We start from the raw sequence: 21,943 nt of genomic DNA, 5'->3' as shown, positions 1-21,943 counted from the left end.
TTTTGGGGTCCTTCCATCAGCTTTATGGCTAGTAAATTGGTATCTCAATAGAAGGAAAGAAGCATTTGGTACTATGGTGGAAACCTAAGTATTTTTTTCATTTAAGTTACTAATCTTTTAATGACCTGTTTTTCTAACTTATTTAAATTTTAATGTTTTAATGCTAAAATAATTAAAAAATTGAGGTTCTTCTTCGAGAGATGTCCCTGTGGGTGCTCCACTCCAGGTGTTGGTGCATCCTTGCGCCTTTGCCCGGAGATTTTTGCAGCAGTACTCATAGCGGCCACGCATGCTCAGAAGCTGCCCCCCGCTGTGAATCTAGGTTGATAGTACGCATGCGTGGCCGGTCTCCTCAGTTCCTTCTCAACCGTCCCCGGCCTGAGACGGAGCTCAGCAGACTCATTAGGAAATCCCTCACTCTTGCTACAATTACCCTTTTAGTAACTAGTTTGTTGTCAGTTTTCCTTGTTAGTGTAGTTAATTACCCCGTTTCTCTGTTTTTAAAAAAAAAATTTCCTGTCAGCCGCGGCCGCTTTGGCCATGCCGGGCTCCACAGGCTTCAAGCGCTGTGCTACGTGCAAAGAAGCTATCCCACTATCAGATGGACACTCAAAGTGTATAAAATGTTTGGGGGAAGCTCACATTCCCCAAAAATGTGCCCATTGCTGTAAACTCAGCTCCAGGGCACGGAAGGACAGGGAGCTTAAACTTAGACTTTTGGAGGAGGAGCAGTTTATCGGGTCAGTTTCAGACCCAGGCGCTGAAGCCGGCTCCGCTGCCCGCCACAGTCCCCCTGCCTCAAAAAAACTGAAAAAATCTATGAAGAAGGGGCACCCTTCTTCACCAAGCAAGGCTATGAGGCACAAAGTCTCTCCAGGCAGATCAACGGTCTCCCTGCCTGCGTTTCCCCGCCTCAGCAACTTTGATGAGCCGGGCTCTTCAGGAACCGCGCAAAAGCCGCCTGAGGCTGCGGCGGTGGCGCGAGGCTCCGGTGCCGAGGCATGAGGCTTCCAGTTGCCTGCCTCTATTACGGCACCATTCGGCACCGCGACTGATGCGGTGCCGACATTCTACAACATGCCTGATCCCATGCAGGCTGATATTGCCCGCCAGGCACCGACCCCCGTGGTGCAGTCTGACAGGGAGGTTACAGGCAAAACCCCCGATCGGAGGAATGCTCCTGTACGGCAGCCTCTCCCGGCTCAGTTTTCACCTCACGCAGGAGCCTTACTACCTCACTTTACTCAGACAGCAGATCTCCTGGTATCACCTATCCTGCAGTCTCCCCTGATGAATGCATATTCTTCTCCAATGCCTGAGTCAGGATCTGAGCAGCTTTCCTCCAGTGAGGAGGAAACGGATCCACAGGGAGTTTTTTCTCCATATCAAGACTCCCAACCCCAGACCCCGGGCAATAGAGGTTATAAGAAAACTACCTCATCCTACTCTCAGGACCCTGCCTCCTGGGGGGTGAATCCCTGGATGGCACCACCTGTGCCCTACCCACCACCATGGCAATACTGGACACCATGGGCATCGTACCCTTGGGAATACGTGCGCCATGGCCACTTGACCAGGCGCAACACCGATCCAGCGCCGCCCCCTGACGAATATGCCAGTGACACGAGACACCTGGCAACACAGTCACACTTCCAGGATAAACCTAGCCCTGCTCCTATTCCAGCAGAGCCGGAGCTAGCACCTGAAGAAGCATTACTTCCTCTTCCCCCGACACCGTCGGATGACTATGCAAAATTCCAGGACCTCTTTAAAAGAGTTGCCAGTGACTTGAGAATTAACTTGGAGGTAGTCACTGAACAACAACATGAGCTAACGAACATCCTACAGCCCCCTTCTTCCTCCAGGGTGGCATTACCAATTAACGCAGCCCTTTTAGAACCCGCTAAGTCCATCTGGCAGACTCGAGCGACAAGCCTACCTACCTGCAAACAAGCAGACAGGAAGTACTTTATTTCTCCAAAGGACTCTGAATTCCTTTTTACCCACCCGGCACCAAACTCATTGGTAGTAGACGCTGCGAACCAGAGGGCTAGACAACAGTATTCTCGTTCCGCCCCACCCAACAAGGACAGCAAACGATTGGATCTTTTTGGTCGCAAAGTATACGCATCCTCGACCCTACAATTTCGTATAGCTAATTATACTGCAGTCCTGGCAAAATACGACCACAAAAACTATAATAAATTCATGGACTTTATTGATGACATTCCAGAACACAGAAAACAACAGTTCAGAGCTATGGTTTCCGAGGGACAAGCCATATCACGCACCGCTCTCCAAGCAGCCCTCGATGTAGCCAACACAGCAGCAAGATCGACCGCTACAGCAGTAGTCATGCGACGGGGCTCATGGCTCTCCTCCTCTTTTTTTCCTCGAAGTTCAGACACCATTGAAGATCCTCCCTTTGACGGTGACAAACTTTTTGCTTCTACCACGAACGACGTGCTTCATTCAATGAAGGACTCAAGGACAACCCTCCGGTCTCTAGGTCTCCAGACACCTACGACCAGAAGACGGCAATATAGATACCAACCGTACCACCGGCCACGTTATCCCGCATTCACACAACACTCCCATAGACCGCAGGAACAACAACAACAATAACAACAACGTCAAAGACCAAGATTCCAGCGACGTCGTCCAAATTCTGCAGGGGCACCTCAACCCCCGCCAACTAATAGGCAGATTTGAAGCCTTGGTCGAGGGTTTAGAAAGCAACGCCCCCACTTCAGCCGACACACCTATCTTTGGACACTGCCTACGACCTTTCTCCCATCAATGGAAGAACATTACCTCCGACAAGTGGGTCTTAGAGGTAGTTACAATTGGATACGTCATCCCCTTCCTCTCCTTGCCTCCCACCCACCCACCCTCCCCGTCCCTCTTCAGGGACCCTTCTCACGAGCAGCTACTCCTCCGAGAAGTGCAACATCTCCTTCATCTGGGAGCAGTAGAATTTGTGCCAGAACGACACAGAGGGAAGGGTTTTTACTCCCATTATTTCTTAACAGAAAAGAAAAATGGGGGATGGCGACCAATCCTCGACCTCAGGCGGCTCAACAAATTTGTCAAAAAGCAAAAGTTCAAGATGGTTACCCTCACTACCATAATCCCAGCGCTGGAGCAGGGCGACTGGATTTCTGCCCTCGACCTATAAGATGCCTATTTCCATGTCACTATACATCCGGCCCACAGACGCTTCCTTCGATTTACCCTCGGTTCGACACATTTCCAATACAGGGTACTCCCCTTCGGTCTGTCCACAGCCCCCCGTGTCTTTTCCAAGCTTCTAGCTGTAGTCACTGCCTACCTCAGGAAACAAGGGGTCATAGTATTCCCTTACCTCGATGATTGCCTCCTCAAAGCTTCAACGTTCGAGGCTCTCCGGTTCACACGGCTCACCGTCGATTGTTTCATATCTCTCGGCCTACAAATAAACAAAGACAAATCCACATTACGCCCCACCCAGCAACTGCAGTTCATAGGAGCAGACCTCGACTCCCGGACGGGGTTGGCATCTCTCCCACCCGATCGCTTCAACTCCATAAACCAACTGGCCACAATCATTCGCAACAGTCCACAGGTAACTGCCCGAGACTGCCTACAACTACTAGGTCACATGACCTCGTGCACTTTTGTCGTCCAGAATGCACGCCTCTACATGAGGCGCTTCCAAGCGTGGCTGGCCATGGTCTACAAACCGAATATGCACTCTTTAAACAAGACTCTCTCCCTACCTGCTCGAGTCAAAGATTCACTACATTGGTGGACCGTTCACTCCAACCTCTGCTCTGAAGTCCCGTTTCTTCAGCAGGCTCCATCACTCACCCTGACCACCGATGCATCTCTGACAGGCTGGGGTGCACACGTGTCTCACCACACAGTACAGGGGCTATGGTCGTCAACCGAGACCTCCCTGCACATAAATGTCCTAGAACTTCGAGCTATTCGCAATGCGTGCCGTCACTTCCTGCCACTAATCAAGCATCATCACGTACGCATAATGACAGACAACATTGCATGCATGTTTTATGTAAACAGGCAGGGAGGAGCTCGATCCCATTCGCTGTGCACAGAGGCTATGAAGCTCTGGAATTGGTGCATTGTGAACAACATCTGGGTATCAGCTGCCTATCTTCCCGGGATCATGAACACCACAGCGGACGAACTGAGCAGACGCTTCCCATGGGACCACGAGTGGGAGATAGACGAGAAAACCATTCACAACGTATTCAGCACTTGGGGTTACCCAACAATAGACCTTTTTGCAACTACAAAAAACAAGAAATGTCCCAATTTCTGCTCCAGAGCAGGACTGGGCAAACATTCCCTGGGGGACGCATTCATGATCTCATGGCACCGAAACCTACTGTATTCATTTCCCCCGATACCAGTTCTCAACTGGGTCCTGATAAAAATACGAATGGACCGAGTCAAGGTGATCCTCATTGTCCCGTCGTGGCCCAGACAACCGTGGTTTCCGTTCCTCACAGAATGTCAATCCAACCACCAATCTCCCTGCCGCTCATTCCAAACCTTCTATCTCAACAACACGGCCGTTTTCTCCACCCCAACCTGTCCATGCTTCACCTCAAGGCCTGGTTTCTACATGGTTTTCCCAAAGCGAATTAGATTGCTCTGAACAAGTTCAGAAGGTGCTCCTACATAGCAGAACGCAATCTACTCGCACGACCTATCTTCAAAAGTGGAAACGATTCACACATTGGTGTTCCGCTAAACACCTTTGTCCCACCTCGGTACCTCTTTCGATTATACTTGACTATCTATTGGGCCTTAAGCAATCCGGCCTTTCTTTCAGCTCCATCAGGGTCCATTTAGCTGCTATTACAACTTTCCACGACAGAATTGATGACACGTCTGTCTTTGCTCACGCTATCACGAAGCGTTTCCTCAAGGGACTACAAACCTTTATACCCAGACATTAAACCACCGACCACCCCTTGGGACCTTCATCTGGTACTGTCTTGCCTAACTCAACAACCATTCAAACCCCTAGCCACATGCTCCCTTTTACACCTCTCGATGAAAACAGCATTTCTAGTGGCAATTACCTCTGCCAGACGGGCAGGAGAAATAGCAGCTCTTATGGCACACCCACCATATACGATATTTTTAAAGACAAGGTTACCCTCAGATTACACCCCAAATTTCTTCCAAAGGTACACTCGTCATTCCACATTAATGAACCAATACACCTGCCAACTTTTTTTCCGAAACCACATGCGAACTCATTCGAAACCTCAGTGCATACACTAGATGTACGCAGAGCCTTGTCATTCTATTTGGATAGAACCAAACCTTTTAGAACTTCCTTCAGACTTTTTGTCTCCATTGCGGAGCGCTCCAAAGGCACGCCTATTTCTACCCAGAGACTCTCGAACTGGATTTCCCAGTGCATCCGGTTGTGCTATCAGATGAAGAAGGTTACACCTCCAGACGGCATTAGAACACACTCCACTAGATCTCTGGCTGCCTCTGTAGCGTTCTTACGCAAAGTTCCCCTGGCTGATATTTGTAAAGCAGCCACCTGGTCCTCTGACCACACATTTGTTAAACACTATGCCCTTACTCAAGGCCCTCTATCTGACATACGCTTGGGCAAGGCGGTACTATCAACGGCGTTCCTATCAGATCCGAAGTCCCTACCTCCTTAAGATACACGGCTTTTAAGTCACCTGGAGTGGAGCACCCACAGGGACATCTCTCGAAGAAGAAGAGGAGGTTACTCACCCTGTGCAGTAACTGACGTTCTTCGAGATGAGTGTCCCTGTGGGTGCTCCACTACCCACCCTCCTCCCCTCTACTTCGGAGTTGGGGGGCCTCCGTTGTAGAGAAGGAACTGAGGAGACCGGCCACGCGTGCGTACTATCAACCTAGATTCACAGCGGGGGGCAGCTTCTGAGCATGCGTGGCCGCTATGAGTACTGCTGCAAAAATCTCCGGGCAAAGGCGCAGGGACGCACCAACACCTGGAGTGGAGCACCCACAGGGACACTCATCTCGAAGAACGTCAGTTACTGCACAGGGTGAGTAACCTCCTCTTTTTCTACTTGTCAAGAAATCCCTATAGGCATCTTGGTATTGCTAACTAAGCAATAATTCTTATTTCAATTAACTGCCTGGGTTTTTTGGCAGGAAGTAATAGACCATTTTGTGTATTATTCTGTGCAAAATGTTGTTTGTGAACTGTGTTTTGTTCCTTCTTTTCTAAACACAGGGTATTTTAGCTAACTAATTACGTTTTCAAAATATTAAATGGATAATACATCCTAACTACAGAGAGAAAGTACATGTAAAATAGGGGGTAAAAAAGGACAAAGGAAGAAATATAGTATCAGTCTTTAATGGAGAACAAGGAAAAGATGCGCAATGCATGGATAGAGAAGGAATTGTACTGTATTAGTCTTTTAACAACCAAAAAGATAATTTACCTGCAAAACTTTAACTTAATTAAGTAGAGTTAACATCGTACTTTTCAGAAGTTGGCATGGGAGATCACCACTGGATTACAGATGGATACCTGGAATATCCGTTGACTAGAGAAGAGGGATGAAATGGATTGAGATCAGAGGTGGGGCTACTGTGTGATCAGGCTGGGGACTTCAAAACAGGGAGCTGACAGGCTGGCAAAGTGAAGAGGGCAACAATGAAGGGAAGATTGGGAGAGAAAGTGTCAGTGAAACCTGAGATGCTTAGGTTCTTGGGTGGTTGTGTCTTAGGACGCAAGATATAACTGAGAGGGTCTTGGGTTTACTGCAGCCCTCCTCTCTCTCTACACCTCAAAAAAAGAAAAAATATATGTGTAATTACCTACAAACACATTTGCTTACTAATATTAGTAGGAATCCACAGTTTTAGTCACAGGAGATTGCTGGTAACTTAGTACTAAAGGGTTAAATAAGTAAAGTTGAACTATATCACCAAACTCCATTTATTCATTCATACAAATTATTCAAAAGATGCATATCTTTTGCAAACTATTTCCAAATGCATGTCTGGCTTCTATCTTTTTTTTTTATAAGTCAGTAGTGCTGCCAAGTCTGATACTGCTACAGCTACACTAACTTCTCTGAATGATGCAAATAATAAATAGGTTCTGTGTTATTTCACTCTGAAATTAAAATTTATCTGGTACTTTGGTCCAAAAAGTTTGGGGTTTTAGCCTGTGCTACAATAAGTGTCTGCATAATTACCACATCATCTAAATCAATGGTTCTCAACCTTTCCAGACTACTGTACCCTTTTCATGAGTCTGACTTAGGGTTGCCAACTTTCTATCTGCAGAAAACCAAACACCCTTGCCACATCCCTGTCATGCCTTCTCTGAGGCCACTCCCTCCCTCTCTCCCTCCATCGATTGCTCTCCCCCATCCTTGCTCACTTGCTTATTTTCACCAGGCTGGGGCAGGGGGTTGCGGGGCGGGGGGGGAGGGCTATGGGGTAGGGGAGAGAGCTCTGGGCTGGGGCAGGGAGTTGGGGTATGGGAGGGGATGAGGGCCCTGGCTAGGGGTACAGCTCTGGGGTGGGGCCAGGGATGAGGGATTTGGGGTGCAGGAGAGGGCTGGGGCAGGGAGGTGGGGCACAGGAGGGGATGAGGGGTGCAGGCTCCGGGCAGCATTAACCTCCGGCGGTTCCTGGGAAGCTGCCAGCATTGGTCGTGCTTTGAGCAGGTGGTTGGACTAGATGACCTCCTGAGGTCCCTTCCAACCCTGATATTCTATGATCTCTCTCCGCCTCCTAGGCAGAGGTGCGACCACGTGTCTCTGAGTCAGGGGTCCCCAACATGGTGCCCGTGGGCACCATGGCGCCCACCAGGGCATCCATATGCGCCCGCCTACTGGCTGCCGGACAAGCAGCCACCAAAATGGCGCCGAGAAGCAGCAATGTCAAGAAGTGCTCCCGCCGAATTTCGGCGACGCCTCTTGATGACGCTGCTTTATGGCGGCATTTTGGCGGCGACGCCTCTTGATGTTGCCGCTTCATGGTGGCATTTCGGCGGCTGCTTGTCCGGCAGCCAGTAGGCAAAGGTTGGGGACTGCTGCTCTGAGCGCTGCCTGCGCCTGCAGGCGCCATTCCCTCAGCTCCCATTGCCTGCAGTTCCTGGCCAATTGGAGCTGCTGAGTTGGCACTGGGGGCGGAGGCAGCACGAAGAGCCCCCATGGCCACCCCTACGCCTAGGAGCTGACGAGAGATCCCGGCAGCTTCCCAAGAGCTGCATGTAGCTGGGTAGGGAGCCTGCCTGCACCGCCAACCAGACTTTTAACGGCAGTGCTGATTAGAGCCGCCAGGATCCCTTTTCGGCTGGGCATTCCGGTCGAAAACTGGAGACCTGGCAACCCTAGTTTGATTTGGTCTTGTGTACCCCAATTTTCACTTCACTTAAAAACTACTTGGTTACAAAATCATACATAAAAATACAAAAGTGTCACAGCACAATATTAGTGAAAAATTGCTTACTATCTCATTTTACCATATAATTATAAAATAAATCAATTGGAATATAAATATTGTACTCACATGTCAGTATATAGTATTTAGAGTAATATAAACAAGTAATTGTATGAAATGTTAGTGTACTGACTTTGCTTGTGCTTTTATATAGCCTGTTGTAAAACTAGGCAAATATCTAGATGAGTTGATATATCCCCTATATATCTCTACATATCCCTGGTTGAGAACCACTGATCTAAATTCTTCTAATACTGGAGTTAACACGAGTATATTGCAGTTAATTTAATAATTTGATAAAGGTTGTCCTTCAGCCTTTCACAAAAGATCAGTTATTTTTCTACCTGTTCAGAGACTCTAAGCTCAAAGTTTGCAACAAAATTGTTTTATATAAGAATACTATTTGGGAAGTGAAGAGCAGATGAAGTGTTTTCAAAAGTAAGTAACCAGACATTTTTTTTCCTTCTAGAAAAGTTGATTGCTTATCAGCGGGAATTTCATGCTTTGAAGGAACGTCTTCGTATTGCTGAGCGTAGAACCCTGCAGCGTTCCTCTGAGCTAAATGCCATCTTGGAGCAATTCAGACGTGCAGTAGCAGAAACAAATGGAAGTAAGGATGCATTAAACAATTTTTCAGGTACAAGACATGATATAGGGTTTTTTTAAGCTTAATGTTTTACGGCTTTCGATTACTGATGTCTATTGTATATAATTATTAAAGGAAAATATCCTAAAAAACCAAATGCTTGGAAACCATCCAATTGTGCATATAACTAGTTTATGTAACATGTTCTTATCTGGTACCTCTCCCCCTTCCTTCATCCTCCATTCCCTCTGTTTGTTATATCCACTCATTGTATCATATTTTAAATTAGATTGTAATCTCTTCAAGGACTATATACTTGCTCAAGTGCCTAGTAAAATAGGTTTGGGGTTTCTGGGTGCTATTCAGTACAGGTAATCTGGCAGCAATTTGTATAATATCTTTACACATTTTAAGCTAAAACTGATGAGCAACTTAAAAAAGAAAACTAGTAATTCATGCAAATGTTAAAAGTAGAATGAAATCCTCTTTACCTACCAGGATCTGATTTGGGGATTCTGTGTTTCTAAAGTTTGCCTTTTAAGCAATGCAAAGTGTAGTAAATAGCAGCAAACATTTGTTACCCTTTTCTGCAAAACTGATAATTAAATATTTAAAAATAATTATATCTTATTCCTTTTCATCAAATTATGAGGCAAATCCTCAAAATTAACAAGAGCTGTATATGGAAAGATTATTAGCTTGTAGCCTAGCACAACCATATTGTAACAATTTTGTCACTGTTTCTGTTTTGAAGTATATTCCCCCGATTTTAAGAGATTTAATTTCTCTCTAAAAAGTCAAAATTGCCAAAAATATTTTTGTTCCAAAGGACCTCAGTCTGGAGCTATTTAAACCAATACTCCCTGATTTTCTCCATATGAGAGTAGTACACCTAAAACAAATTTTATTTGAGGTCTACTGTCACTTCCTAGTACTACTATAGAACGTTGAAAAACTTGGACAAGTAGTGTCTTTTATAGAAAGATGAAGTCTACTCTGTACTCTACAGCTCTTGTCTTAGGTCCTCCAGCCAGGGATTGATTAAAAAGTTGTCCCTCGGTACATTAATGCCTCACTCTTCTGGATTTTAGATAGCCACCTGGGATACCAGGAGCATTGGGAACATTACTTTTTTAAATCTGCATGTAACACATCATGTGATTTTCTTTCTGATATGTACATTGCCATTGTTAGCCATGTCATTGTGATATCCATATTGGACTATTGCAATGCATTCTCCATAGTGGTTTAAGACTGTAGAACATTTAGAAGCTAGATATCATGCAGAATTAGAGATGAGCCTGAGCCATAAAGTTTGGATCTGGATCTTAATCTGAACTTTCACAAAGTAAAGAGCTGGTTGGATCTGGAGTTTTAGTTTGTGTTTGTCTTTATGTAAAATGCATTGGCCTTCTTGTACAGAGTGTTTGGCTGTAAGAAATCATATTATACCAGTTCTCCAAAGACTGCACTGTCTTTTTTCTGTTCACTTCTTGGTGCAATTAAAAGTAGTAATATACATCTTTAAAATTCTATATGGGTGGGGCATAGTTGCCTAAAAGATAGGCTCCCTTCCCATGTGCTGCCCTGCCTTCTGAGGTCAACTGTGGTATTCTCACTAACAATCTCAGATTTTAACAAATGGTGGCAGTGTTTTTTTTGCTGGAGAACCTTCTACTCTGTAATTCACTTACCACATTGGTTTGACAGAACCCAAGTCAAGACTTTTTGGGCACAACATAAAGACTAACTTTGCACTGTGACTTTTTCCTGGGGGGGGATGTATGGGCTAGGTATAATTATTTTTAACTTGTAATTTTGGGATTGTTGCCTCTTATTTTGGGTTGACACTGGTTCACCAATTCTTGTGTTAAATGTAATGAACTGTGAATGTGCCAGAGATTACTATTATAGGTATATTTTAAATAACATATAAATACTCAAATCTATATTGTATTTGTTTAGTACCTTAGATCTAGAAGGAATCCAAATTGCTTTACAGATCTTGTCATTCATCCACCCTGGAATACATTTGGGTGAACTTCCGCGTCTACTTCTGCAATTGAAACTGCAGAGAAAATTTTGGCAGGAAGAGTGTAATCACCCAAATTGGAATTTAGCCCACACATCGAAGCGAACACCTCTACTCATTGCACTTTGTACAAGGGCCTTTTCAAGACTATAAGTAGTCAGGAGTTTAGTATTAGATTTCATCCAAAAAAGGCATCTCCAGTTGTATAGGAAACACTGGTTCATTTCAGCATCCCAGGAAAGAGTGATATCTACTGAGTCACCATCACTTCTAAGGTGGGTAGGTTTTCTTTGGAAGTCTCCAAACCAGTTTCTGACCTGACCTGATCTTTATGAGATTCATGAGATCTTGAAGGTCAATATGAGGTGCTATGGCTTTTTTTCTAATTAAAAAATTTGGCTATGGTTTTCATATTTGATTTAAGAGAGTTGACACATACTGGCAAGGGAATTTCAAAGCTGATATTCATGATCCATTGTGGAAACATCTTTAGAACTTGTTTAACTTCAGTATTTAACTGCAGTAAATAATTCATATGCCTACTTTTGTTAGGTGTATCTGTTCTTACAAAAAGTATATCCAAATTTAATTCCTGGACTGTTGCACCGTATACCGTATGTAGTCCTATTTTTGTGCAATATATTTGTGTGCAATGTATGTAAAAATGTGCATGCAATTTTGAAGTTATTTATCTGAGGCTTAAGTCATTGCTTGAGCTCCTGTGAGAGTAGATACAGATTATTTTGAATTTTTGGGGAATAATAAGCCCAATATACTGCATAATATAAAGACACACCAAAGGTAAAAATTTATGGAGGATTCTACTCAAGGTGAGTTATTTCCTCTCTATCATTGGTCAGAGCACATTGTAATTCACATGCGATGATATAAGTATGATGTTCCTGTTTCCAGAAAACTATTAAAAATCAATCTTGTTCATAACTCTTTTAAAAATTAAAAACAGAAAAGGTTTTACTTCCTGGTACACAAATCTTAAACATGTTTCCTGACTCAAACAAAGCATGAATGAATTATCAGTTTTGGAATTGCATATGATTTATTGCTGCATAAACATATAGCCTCTCTGATTAATTTTCTGCATTATTGGTTTTATATGTGTTTGCAGATGAAACGCTGAAATTGTTAAAAGAGCTAACAAGCAGAAAATCTCTTCAAGTGCCAAATATCTATTACCATTTGCCTCATTTGATAAAGAATGAAGGAAGCCTTCAACCTTCTGTGCAGATTGGCCTGGGACGAACAGGCGGTATGCTGGCATAATTTAAATAATGCTTATGTGTTTATATATAAAATAATATGTCTGAAGGACTTCCTAATTTTATTTTGGTAATATCATAATTTAATATATTGTTTGGTAGCTGCAACTTTATTTGTATGATATCTCTTAGAACTCACACTGAATCCAGGATGAAAGGAGTTGTCTTCAGTTTTGCTCTTTACTACATAATCCCAGATCACACACTGCCCCAAGTGCTAAGGTATACAATAAAAAGCACTTAATCAGGATCAATTTGTGTTATCTTTTAATGAGATTTATGAAAATTAACAAGGCATGGAAATATTACAGGCTCTGAAACTAGTTTTCTGACACATCCCTTTGGCTACTCAGATATATGGGTAAATCAAGCATGGATTTAACCATTTCAAAGTTGGTGTGTCTGGTGTTCCCATCAATAAATTCCAGTGTATAACTCAGAGGACCTGGAATTATGGGTACCTAATGACAATTGGCTTGGTCCTCTCCACAAAAGTTAGACCTTGGTTGGAGGAGAAAAAACACTTCTACTATTAGACTACATGTTTTTTCTCTTACTGATTCCTTATACTTTGTAAAGACACACATTCACCAAAACAAGTGATTAAGCCTCAAAAGTTCTGCTCCTTCATCAGTAGATCTCAACATAATTCCATTCTTGGAGCCGCAGTCCTTAAAGCAGATAAAGCCCAACCAGGGTCATGTACTTGGAAGCATGTCTGCATGTGTATAAGGCATGAAGGCCCGACATATTAATCCATTTGTGTCTGTCTGCTGTTTGATCTGGAGTTGCTGATTCTCTCATAATTGAAGCTTCCTTGTTTTGATAGTAGTTCTGTGGGTTTGATTCTGTCCTTGTTATAACAAGATGCATGCCCACATATTAAATATGCAGAATCAAGTCTCATATTCACAATCATACCCACTAACAAAATTGAAATACATATTTTATATGTAGGGCCCTTCTAAATTCATGTCCGTGAAAAACGGGTCATGGATCGTGAAATCTAGTCTCCCCCATGAAATCTGGTCTTCTGTGTAGTTTTACCCTATACTATATTATAGGGAAAAAAGTATAGAAAAGTACACAGTGTTTTTCAAACGGGGGGTCCTGACCCAAAAAGGACTGCAAGGCTACTGTAAGGGGGTTGCGGTATTGCCACCCTTACTTCTGCACTGCCTTCAGAACTGGGCAGCTGGAGAGTAGCAGCTGCTGGCCGGGTGCCCAGCTCTGAAGGCAGCACTGCCACCAGCAGCAGTAAGGGTGGAATGGTAGGATGTATTGCCACCCTTACTTCTGCGGTGCTGCTGGTGGTGGCACTGCCTTCAGAGCTGGCGTCCAGATATCTGCTCTCTGGCCATCCAACACCGAAGACAGCGCAGAAGCATGGGTGGCAATACTGCGATTTTCCCCCCCACACACACACACACAAAATAGCCTTGTGACCCCCTCTTGGGTCAGGACCCCTAGTTTGAGAAATGCTGACTTAAGAGCTTTACATGTTTATATTTTCTGTTTTAAAATACATATTCATGCTTTCTTACAACACCATGAAATTTAAGATTTAAATATCTCAAACAGTGAAATTCAAGATTTTTAAAATGCTATGACTCTGAAATTTACAAAAATGGATTGTGAATTGGTAGGACCTATTTATACATACACCTCTACCCCGATATAACGCTGTCCGTGAGAGCCAAAAAAATCTTACCGCGTTATAGGTGAAACCGCGTTATATTGAACTTGCTTTGATCCGCCGGAGTGCGCAGTCGTGGCCCCCCCCCCCACCCGGAGCACTGCTTTACCACATTATATCCGAATTCGTGTTATATCGGGGTAGAGGTGTATTTAACCAGCAAGGTGGAGGATTCAGACTTTCTTCCACAGGTTTAAGCCAACCATATATTATTTCAAAATTTAAATTGAAAAAAAAAAAATCAAAATCAAGGGTCCTAAAAACAGTAGAGAAATTAAGATTTACTTCACCATCCTTCTCTTTTTCTGTTGTGCCTGCTGGGTAGGCATTTCTAGTCAATGCAAATTTAACATCACATACCTTTCTGAGAGATCTGTAGTTTGTAAGCACAAGAGGATGAGTTAAGAATGCCAATCAGCATTTTCAGCTCTAACTTGATTTTGTATATTTAAAGGTGAGATCCCTTTAAGTACAGCTGCTTCAGCATAGGGCCACTACGCTTCCTCACTACTGCATCCAGTCCTACTCATCCCTTTTATTCCCCCCACCTATTCTGCTCCCAGTGGGAGGGCAGCCCTCTGTATTTGGGGTGGGCTAAAGAGCATGAAGATTGAACAGCCATGTGGAAAATAGGGATAGGTGGGTGGGGTTAGCATCAGTGTGGTGGGAGTCAGAGTGCTGGTATTGGGTAGTTTTATGGGAAAGAAGAGGTTTTAATAAGTTTCTTCTGCAAAAGTTATTAAATATTTTGCTAAAAACACTACATAGAAGATTAGTTTATGGAAAAACTGTTGTACTAAATTTGGAGACTAAACTCTGAAAAGGGATTTTAGTTTACTTTGTGTAAGTCTCAGTGCGACCTTAACTAACTGATACCCCGGTTGTATGCATCTTAACAATACATATATATTAATATTGTGACACTTTCAGCATTTGCTATTTTTTCGTCTGGCTGTGTTTCCCCTAAGAATTGATGTTGTTACTATTAATTGTATTCCCAATAATACTGGTATGCTTTGAAATTGTTTTTGGTTACTGTGTAATCTCTTAATATTTTGAGTGTATTTCTGAATTAATACTTTGTTATATAAAGACTTACATATTGATTGTGCATAAGACTGTTTGTTTTTTATTTAATTTCAGTTTCAATTGTAATGGGAATTCCCACCGTGAAGAGAAAAGTAAAGTCTTATCTTACAGAAACCCTTCACTCTCTTATTGATAAATTGTCTCCAGAAGAGAAACTGGATTGTGTTATGGTTGTCTTCATAGGAGAGGTAATTACTTATGTATTTTTACATCATTAGTATCACATAGCAGTTTATTGTGCAATTTCAAAGAATTGATTTGAATGTTCTACAAGGACAAATACATTGTTATAGAAAAATGTTTTTGATTTCGTGGTGGTGCATGAAGAGGCAGAGTGAATGGTGCATGTGTTATATTGAGACACATCACCTTGAAGTTTGTGTGAGAAGGACTTTCTGCTCAATAGAGAGAAGATGGAGGAGGAAGGTCCAGGGGATCCATCATTTTGCAGATCCTCTGGTGCTTGCTCCCACTGATGATGGTGGCATGTGTTGATGCTGGAGAGCACTATTGCAGCTGTTTGGCTGAAGTAGCCTCTGCAGAGGTCCAACTTGGTGGGGAGAATTTCTTTCTTGTATATGATCCAATTGCCTGATCGTCCTGCTTTGGGTCCTGTGCTGAGGATTTTGTTCATAATGCATAATAGTCTGTTGACAAATGTTTTGCTGTTTTTATTTTTCTGGACAATAGGTTTCTCCTGCTAAAAGATCATTATTTTTGAACCTGGTCTTTTGGTGGACACTATTCAAACAGGATTCATTGGACAGTTTGGAAAGCTGATTTATTGTTGCTGACTACACTAGATGTTCTAGCTCAGATCCTAAGGACAACAGGGAATCAGTCTCTCTTAGGAAGTATTTTATCAGTTGGTGCAAGAGTTGAAAATCTCTTTTTAGAAATGTGTGCTTTCCCTGGCAGATTGTGGTCTTGAGTTATAGAATGTGGGAGGGTTTATAAAGGACTGATTCTTACTCATCTAACTGTATAATTTACTCATGAAGCAGTGTGATCACCTCTGGGGTTCAGAACCTGCATCCATTTGATATGGACAACTGTAAAAACTGTCTCTATTGTACGAGTCTACAATTGTACAGTGACTGTATTTATTTTAATTTATATAAGCTAGAACCTTTCTATGAGTAAGTGCAGAGCCAAACAGACATGCAAGTGGTTCTAGTTCTGTTATCAGAACATACTGAGAATTCAGCAAATTCTAAGGCCTCCTTTTAAAAGTTTTAGATTATTCCTCTTGAAATGTTAAATTAGAACAACTTGGGAGTCGAGTCAATTCTAGGTCATATTGCTTTCCATTTTTCCTGCCTGTCAACCATGACCATCAGTCTGGATACTACATTTGGGTAGCTCTCAATCTCCATAAGCTGCAGAAAATGTTTTTAGAGCATCTCATGCAGATTGATAAGAGTGTAAGTGGAATTAAGACCTAAAAATTCAGTGAATTTATTGCTATATGCAATTTTTTCCTGCATTATATTAAAGATGATAAAATTACTTCTAGTTAATGTTTTTCTCATTTCAACCTATAAAATTTAGACAGACTTTTCCTTTTCTATTTTGTTTTGCTGGGGTGGTGAAGAAGAGGAATTGTTCTCTGCTCTGAGAATAACATTTATCTGATAACCATTCTTCTCCAAAGGTAAAGAAAAGGAGTTGAGATCTGGGTTCAATTCTCAGTTCTACCACAGATTTCTTGTGTGACTTTAAACAAATCACATTTCCATACCTCTGTTTTCCATCTCTGAAATGGGGTAATTCTTCCCTTCTTCACAATGATGATGAGGATATGAAAATCATTCATATTTGCGAGGTGTTCCAACATTCAAAGTCACACACATGCCTGTAAATAAGCAAATTTCAAAATTTAAAACTGCAGCTATATTTTCTTTGGCAGAAGAGGGCTGGATGTGGCTTCATCTGGAGTCTGTCACTGGTGACGGATGTATCAACCGTACTCAAGGTGTTGTTTAGGAACAACACAGTGTACTTCTCACACACATCCTTGTGGGTTTTTGGCCCAGGAGTGAAAGACTAGGCTGAGAACCTGAATTTGAATCCCTGGCATGTTCAAGCATAGTGTATTTGCCACTGTAACTCTTGCCTGGCCTTGCTTTCCTTTCTTTTTTTCCTCTTTCTTTACCATTCTTTTTGCTGTATTTTGTATTTTTCTTAAGATCCAGCTTCTTGTGGGCATAGTGTAAAATTTGCCTCAGGAAAAACTCCTTGACAACCAAAACTGTTTGTTTAAGAAATATTTCTCACTGAGCAAGCCAGGTGTACTTCAACTTTTTGCCAGCTTCTACAGGCTGGAATTTATAGTTCTATTAGGAGTCTTGTTTGGTTATTTGAAGGACAGACAACTACTGTTTAATTTAAAGCCTGATCTTGCACCTTAAAGTCAATGAGGATTTTGCCATTGATTTAATAGAAACATGATCAGGCTTCTAATGCACTGTTGGAAGCCTGCAACAAAAAACTCGTACAGCTACATCTAACAGGGAGGAAGATGGTGCCAAATATATCAGCTTACCATCTGTGGTAATTGACTGTAGCTCTGGGTCTTTCACTGCTGATTGATTTTATTTCATCCAAATATCAGTATATGGCAAAGCTAATCTTCCCAGTAACTATAGAATGGCTATGCTGCCTCCACATCTCATTTGTCTGGGGTTTACTTCAGTAGCCAGAAGATCCTTTTCTGCTGTGCCCTGACCCCTTCATTGTTTCTAATTTTTTTACCTGCATTTTATTTCAAAATCTTTTCTAGATGAATATTTTATGTTCATAAATGTCAAGGAATGTCTAGAGTTGGGATCATCAGTTCTTTATATATACCTGTAAGCTAGTAATAGAGCAGGCAGACTCAGAATCTTTGCCTATTCCCAGTCCTGAGTTGCAGTTATACTACTAGTGAAGCCCATAGGGGTTTTGCCACTAACTTTTCAGGAAGAGCAGGAGGGCATGCTTAGTAGCGAGGAAGTGATTCAGCCTTTAGGGTCTGCCTTCTCTGGGTAAGAAATAATGCCACCATCAAGTTGGTGAAGAATGAGACATTCATTAGTTTTTAAAGGGACATGGTCAACTTGAAAAACATTTCTGCCTACATTTTTTTTTACCTAGTTACAAGTAACACCTAAGATATTGTAATTGAAAATTCAATGGAAAAATATTTTTCGCTGATTTTTCAGTTTTATTTTACCCCATCACCTCCAGATGTGGTCTGTACAGGTCTGACCCCAGATTCTCCCCCATGAGACACCAAAGTGGCAGTGGTACCAGCAGCTGGAGGTCCCTGCTTGTGAGATCCATCCCTTGGGTTAGACAGTGGTGCGAGTTGGACCCATGCAAGAGCTCTTCCCCTAATCTGGTTGGTTATGTGAGGCAGAACACCCTCCGTTCCAAGGGAGCAGCCCTTGAAAAGCCCATTTCTCTACAACAGGCACCAGAGGTGGGGGTGGCTAGAGCAGGGGGCCATCAAAGCAAGAGATCTGCATCTTCTCTTATGTTTTGACAAATAATTCATTGTTCTTCAAGTGCAGCGTCCCTTCAAGAATGAGCTTAGGAGCAGAAGCCAGACCTGCTAAGCCCATGGCATCATCCTGCAGGACTTCTCACGACAATAAGGGGCACTCTCATAAGTGTAAGAACAGATTCTCTTTCAAGAGCAGGGATCCCTCCCCAACTCCATCCAAGTCTAGTGAGTCCTCATATGTGGGCCCTAAAGACTTAGGCTTGCTTAAATCCTCCGATCATGAGGGTAAAGCGTGAAGGAAAAAGGGTCTGCTGGTACTGATGTAGGCGCTGATTCATAAGCCTAAATATTGGCACCTAATGACACCATTTAAGAGCGTCCGAGTAGATTCTTTTGGCGGTATTGACCTATCTCTGTAAGACCTGCCATCTACAATGACCATGGATGTGCCAGGGCTGTCAGTCCCAACTATTGGCATGCCCTGGGGTCTGGGACTAACTGAAACTTGCCCCTCTCTGGAGGATATCTTTACCCTGCCATATCCTCGGTTTCCTTTTCTTTCGGGTCTAACCCTCCTGAGAAACATTGTGATACCAGAGGAGGAAACTACCTTGGGGAAATGGGAATGTTCCCCTCCTCTGTCCAGAGGCAGAAGCTTTCACCCACTGGTACCGATGGCTCTGTTGGTTGAGCAGGAATCAGCCTTCTCTTTGGAGGAATTGAAGGCTCCAGACATTCCTTTATTCCCACATAGGGAGGTGAGCTCAGACAGAGATTCAAAACAATTCAGGTCTGTCCTCCACCTAGACACGACTACCCAAGGGACTGATGGTACCTATTGCCATGGGGGCCCTCTCAACCAGTCGACCCTTCATATTAGCCCTAGTGGGCCCCATGGGATCCCTATGGCAGGCATCCTGATTCCGTCCATGCGTTCTACCGTACCTCTCCCACTAGTCCCACGCAGGGCTCTTTGAGCAACTGTGTCAGGTCAAATGTCTCGTGTGGTTTTCCCCCCCCAAGAACTTAAAAACATTATCAGCAGCGTGCTTACAGTGACAAACCTTTATACGAGAAATGGCTCATTTTGCGACAAAGGGAGAAAAGCGTACAACACAAACCGCTGCTGCCCTCACTTTGGAAGTTCTAGCAAAATGCACAAAGCTTATTTCAAGCTGGACTTTAGGTGGAGTGGGTCCAGCGATGCACCAATGCCTCAATGTATTGTATAGTGCAAAGTACTGGTGAACAACCGTATGTGGCCCTACAAGGTACACCGGCATCTCGAAACAAGACACCCTAGCTTAGTATCTAAACCTATAGAGTTTTTCCAGCGGAAGCTTAATGAGTTATAGGACACAAAAAAAAAACTTGTTGAAGTGTACAGCACTGTTAACAGAAAGGCTTCTTACCATGCGGCTTTGTGCATTGCCAAAGTTGGTAAGCCAACGACATAGGTGAGAAACTACTACTAGCTGCAAAGGATACGTGTGCGGTGATGATAGGAGAGAAAGCAGCATCACAGCTAGACGTGATCCCACTTTCTAATGAGAGTTCCATGCTGCATTGCAGAGATGGCCACTGATGTAAAAGAGCAGCTCCTAGAAAGTGTTCGTCAGAGCCCATATTATTTAATTCAGATAGATGAGTCTACCAATATATCAAATGCTGCACAGTGTATTCGTTTTTCTACAGCAACAGAATTAAATGAGGATTTTCTGTTTTGGCGTCCACTTCCAACACAAGGAACTGGGGAAGAGCTTTTTAAACTGTTAAATAATTTTGTCCAAGACACAGGCCTTGATTGGGGATGTTTTGGATCGTCCTACTGGTGGTGAAACCTGTACCACAATGGGACCTCAACCTCATACTACTATCAGAACTTGCTAGACCACCATTTGAATCACGGGCCACAAGTTCTATGATTTACCTTACCATGAAAGTTACCTTTTTAGTTGACATCACAAAGCCCAGAAGGGCGAGTGAACTGAGAGCACTCATAGCTGACCTGCCTTATGCTATTTTTCATAAGGAGAATGTTTCCTTTCACCTTCATCTGAAATTCGTCCCAAAAGTAGTTTGTTTCACATAAACCAACCTGTCCACTTACTGGTATTCTTCCCAAAATCTCATGCTTCCAATCAGGAGAGAAGACTTAGTTCTCTGGATTGTTCTATCTACAAGGATGAAATCGATTAGAAAATCATCAAGGTTATTTCTCAGCATAGCGGAATAGTCACAAGGACAGACATGATCTGCTCAGAGACTCTATATGTGGATCTCCAGCTGCGTCATTCTTTGTTACCAACTGATACATATACCTCTCTCAGATGGCGTGAGAGCCCATTTAACTAGAGCAAAAGCAACTTCAATGGCATCTCTTTGAGAGGTACCTATCCTGGACATCAGTAGAGCGACTACCCAGAGCTCCATCCATACATTCATGAAACAGTATGTATTAATTCAAGTATCCTCTCCAGATGCAGCTGTTGGGGCTGCAGTATTACAGGCACCTCTACCAACTGCATCCTCACACTGCCTTCCTGTTTAAATACTGCCTATTAATCACCCATGTGTGGAATACACATAGGGACCAGCACTTGAAAAAGAAATGGAGGTTACTGACCTGTAACTGGAGGTTCTTTGAAATACATGTTTCCTATCTAAATTCCACTATCTGCACTCCTTCCCCTCTGCTTTGGATTTATGATAAGAGAATAACTGGAGAGGCATTGGTCCCCACCGCCCCTTATACCCTCATGTCAGAGCATGAGAACTGCCCAGCCATGGATCAGTGGACACTATTTTTAGAAATCTCTGGTCTCTCAGATGCATGGTATGCATGGGTATCCATATGTGGAAAACAGACAGGGATCACACATCTCGAAGAACTTCCAGTTACAGGTCAACAACCTCCATATTAATAGATTCCATGGTCAGAAGGGCCCATTGTAATCATCTAGTCTGATCTCTTAGAGCCTGTCTTTTAGAAAAACATCTAGTCTTGATTTAAAAGTTGTTAGTGATGGAGAATCCACCCTGGTCCTAGGTAAATTGTTCAAATGGTTAATGACACTGATGGTTAACAATTTACATATTTTTTCCAATCTGAATTTGTCTAGCTTCAACTACCAGCAAGTGGATCATGTTACTTTTCTCTGCTAAAGAGCCCATTATTAAAAATGTGTTTCCCATGTGGATGCTTATGGACTATAATCAATTCATTCTGTAACCTTCTCTTTGTTAAACTGCATAGATTGAGTTTTTTGAGTCTATCACTATAAGG

The 21,943-nt window shown here is 43.0% G+C and overlaps 1 protein-coding gene across 4 annotated transcripts in view; it reads left to right on the top strand.

Moving 5' to 3' along the window:
- Nucleotides 1-21,943, top strand: part of MGAT4A (alpha-1,3-mannosyl-glycoprotein 4-beta-N-acetylglucosaminyltransferase A) — a 136,961-nt gene that overhangs the window by 44,656 nt on the left and 70,362 nt on the right. For 3 of the 4 annotated variants that reach the window (XR_004644022.1, XM_034757953.1, XM_034757954.1), the window contains exons 3-5: nt 8,960-9,127; nt 12,235-12,375; nt 15,225-15,358. Coding sequence is in view for 3 of the 4 variants with exons in the window: in XM_034757953.1 (XP_034613844.1) it covers nt 8,960-9,127; nt 12,235-12,375; nt 15,225-15,358 (443 nt within the window). In the remaining variant the exon portion in view is untranslated. The remainder of the gene's footprint in view (nt 1-8,959; nt 9,128-12,234; nt 12,376-15,224; nt 15,359-21,943) is intronic. The other variant, XM_034757955.1, reaches the window with a different exon arrangement.

This window comes from Trachemys scripta, chromosome 1 (assembly GCF_013100865.1).
Source record: "Trachemys scripta elegans isolate TJP31775 chromosome 1, CAS_Tse_1.0, whole genome shotgun sequence".
In the NCBI taxonomy this organism is placed as follows: Eukaryota; Metazoa; Chordata; order Testudines; family Emydidae; genus Trachemys; species Trachemys scripta.
Note: the sequence above shows the minus strand (reverse complement) of the source record. Positions and strands in the feature narration are given on the sequence as shown.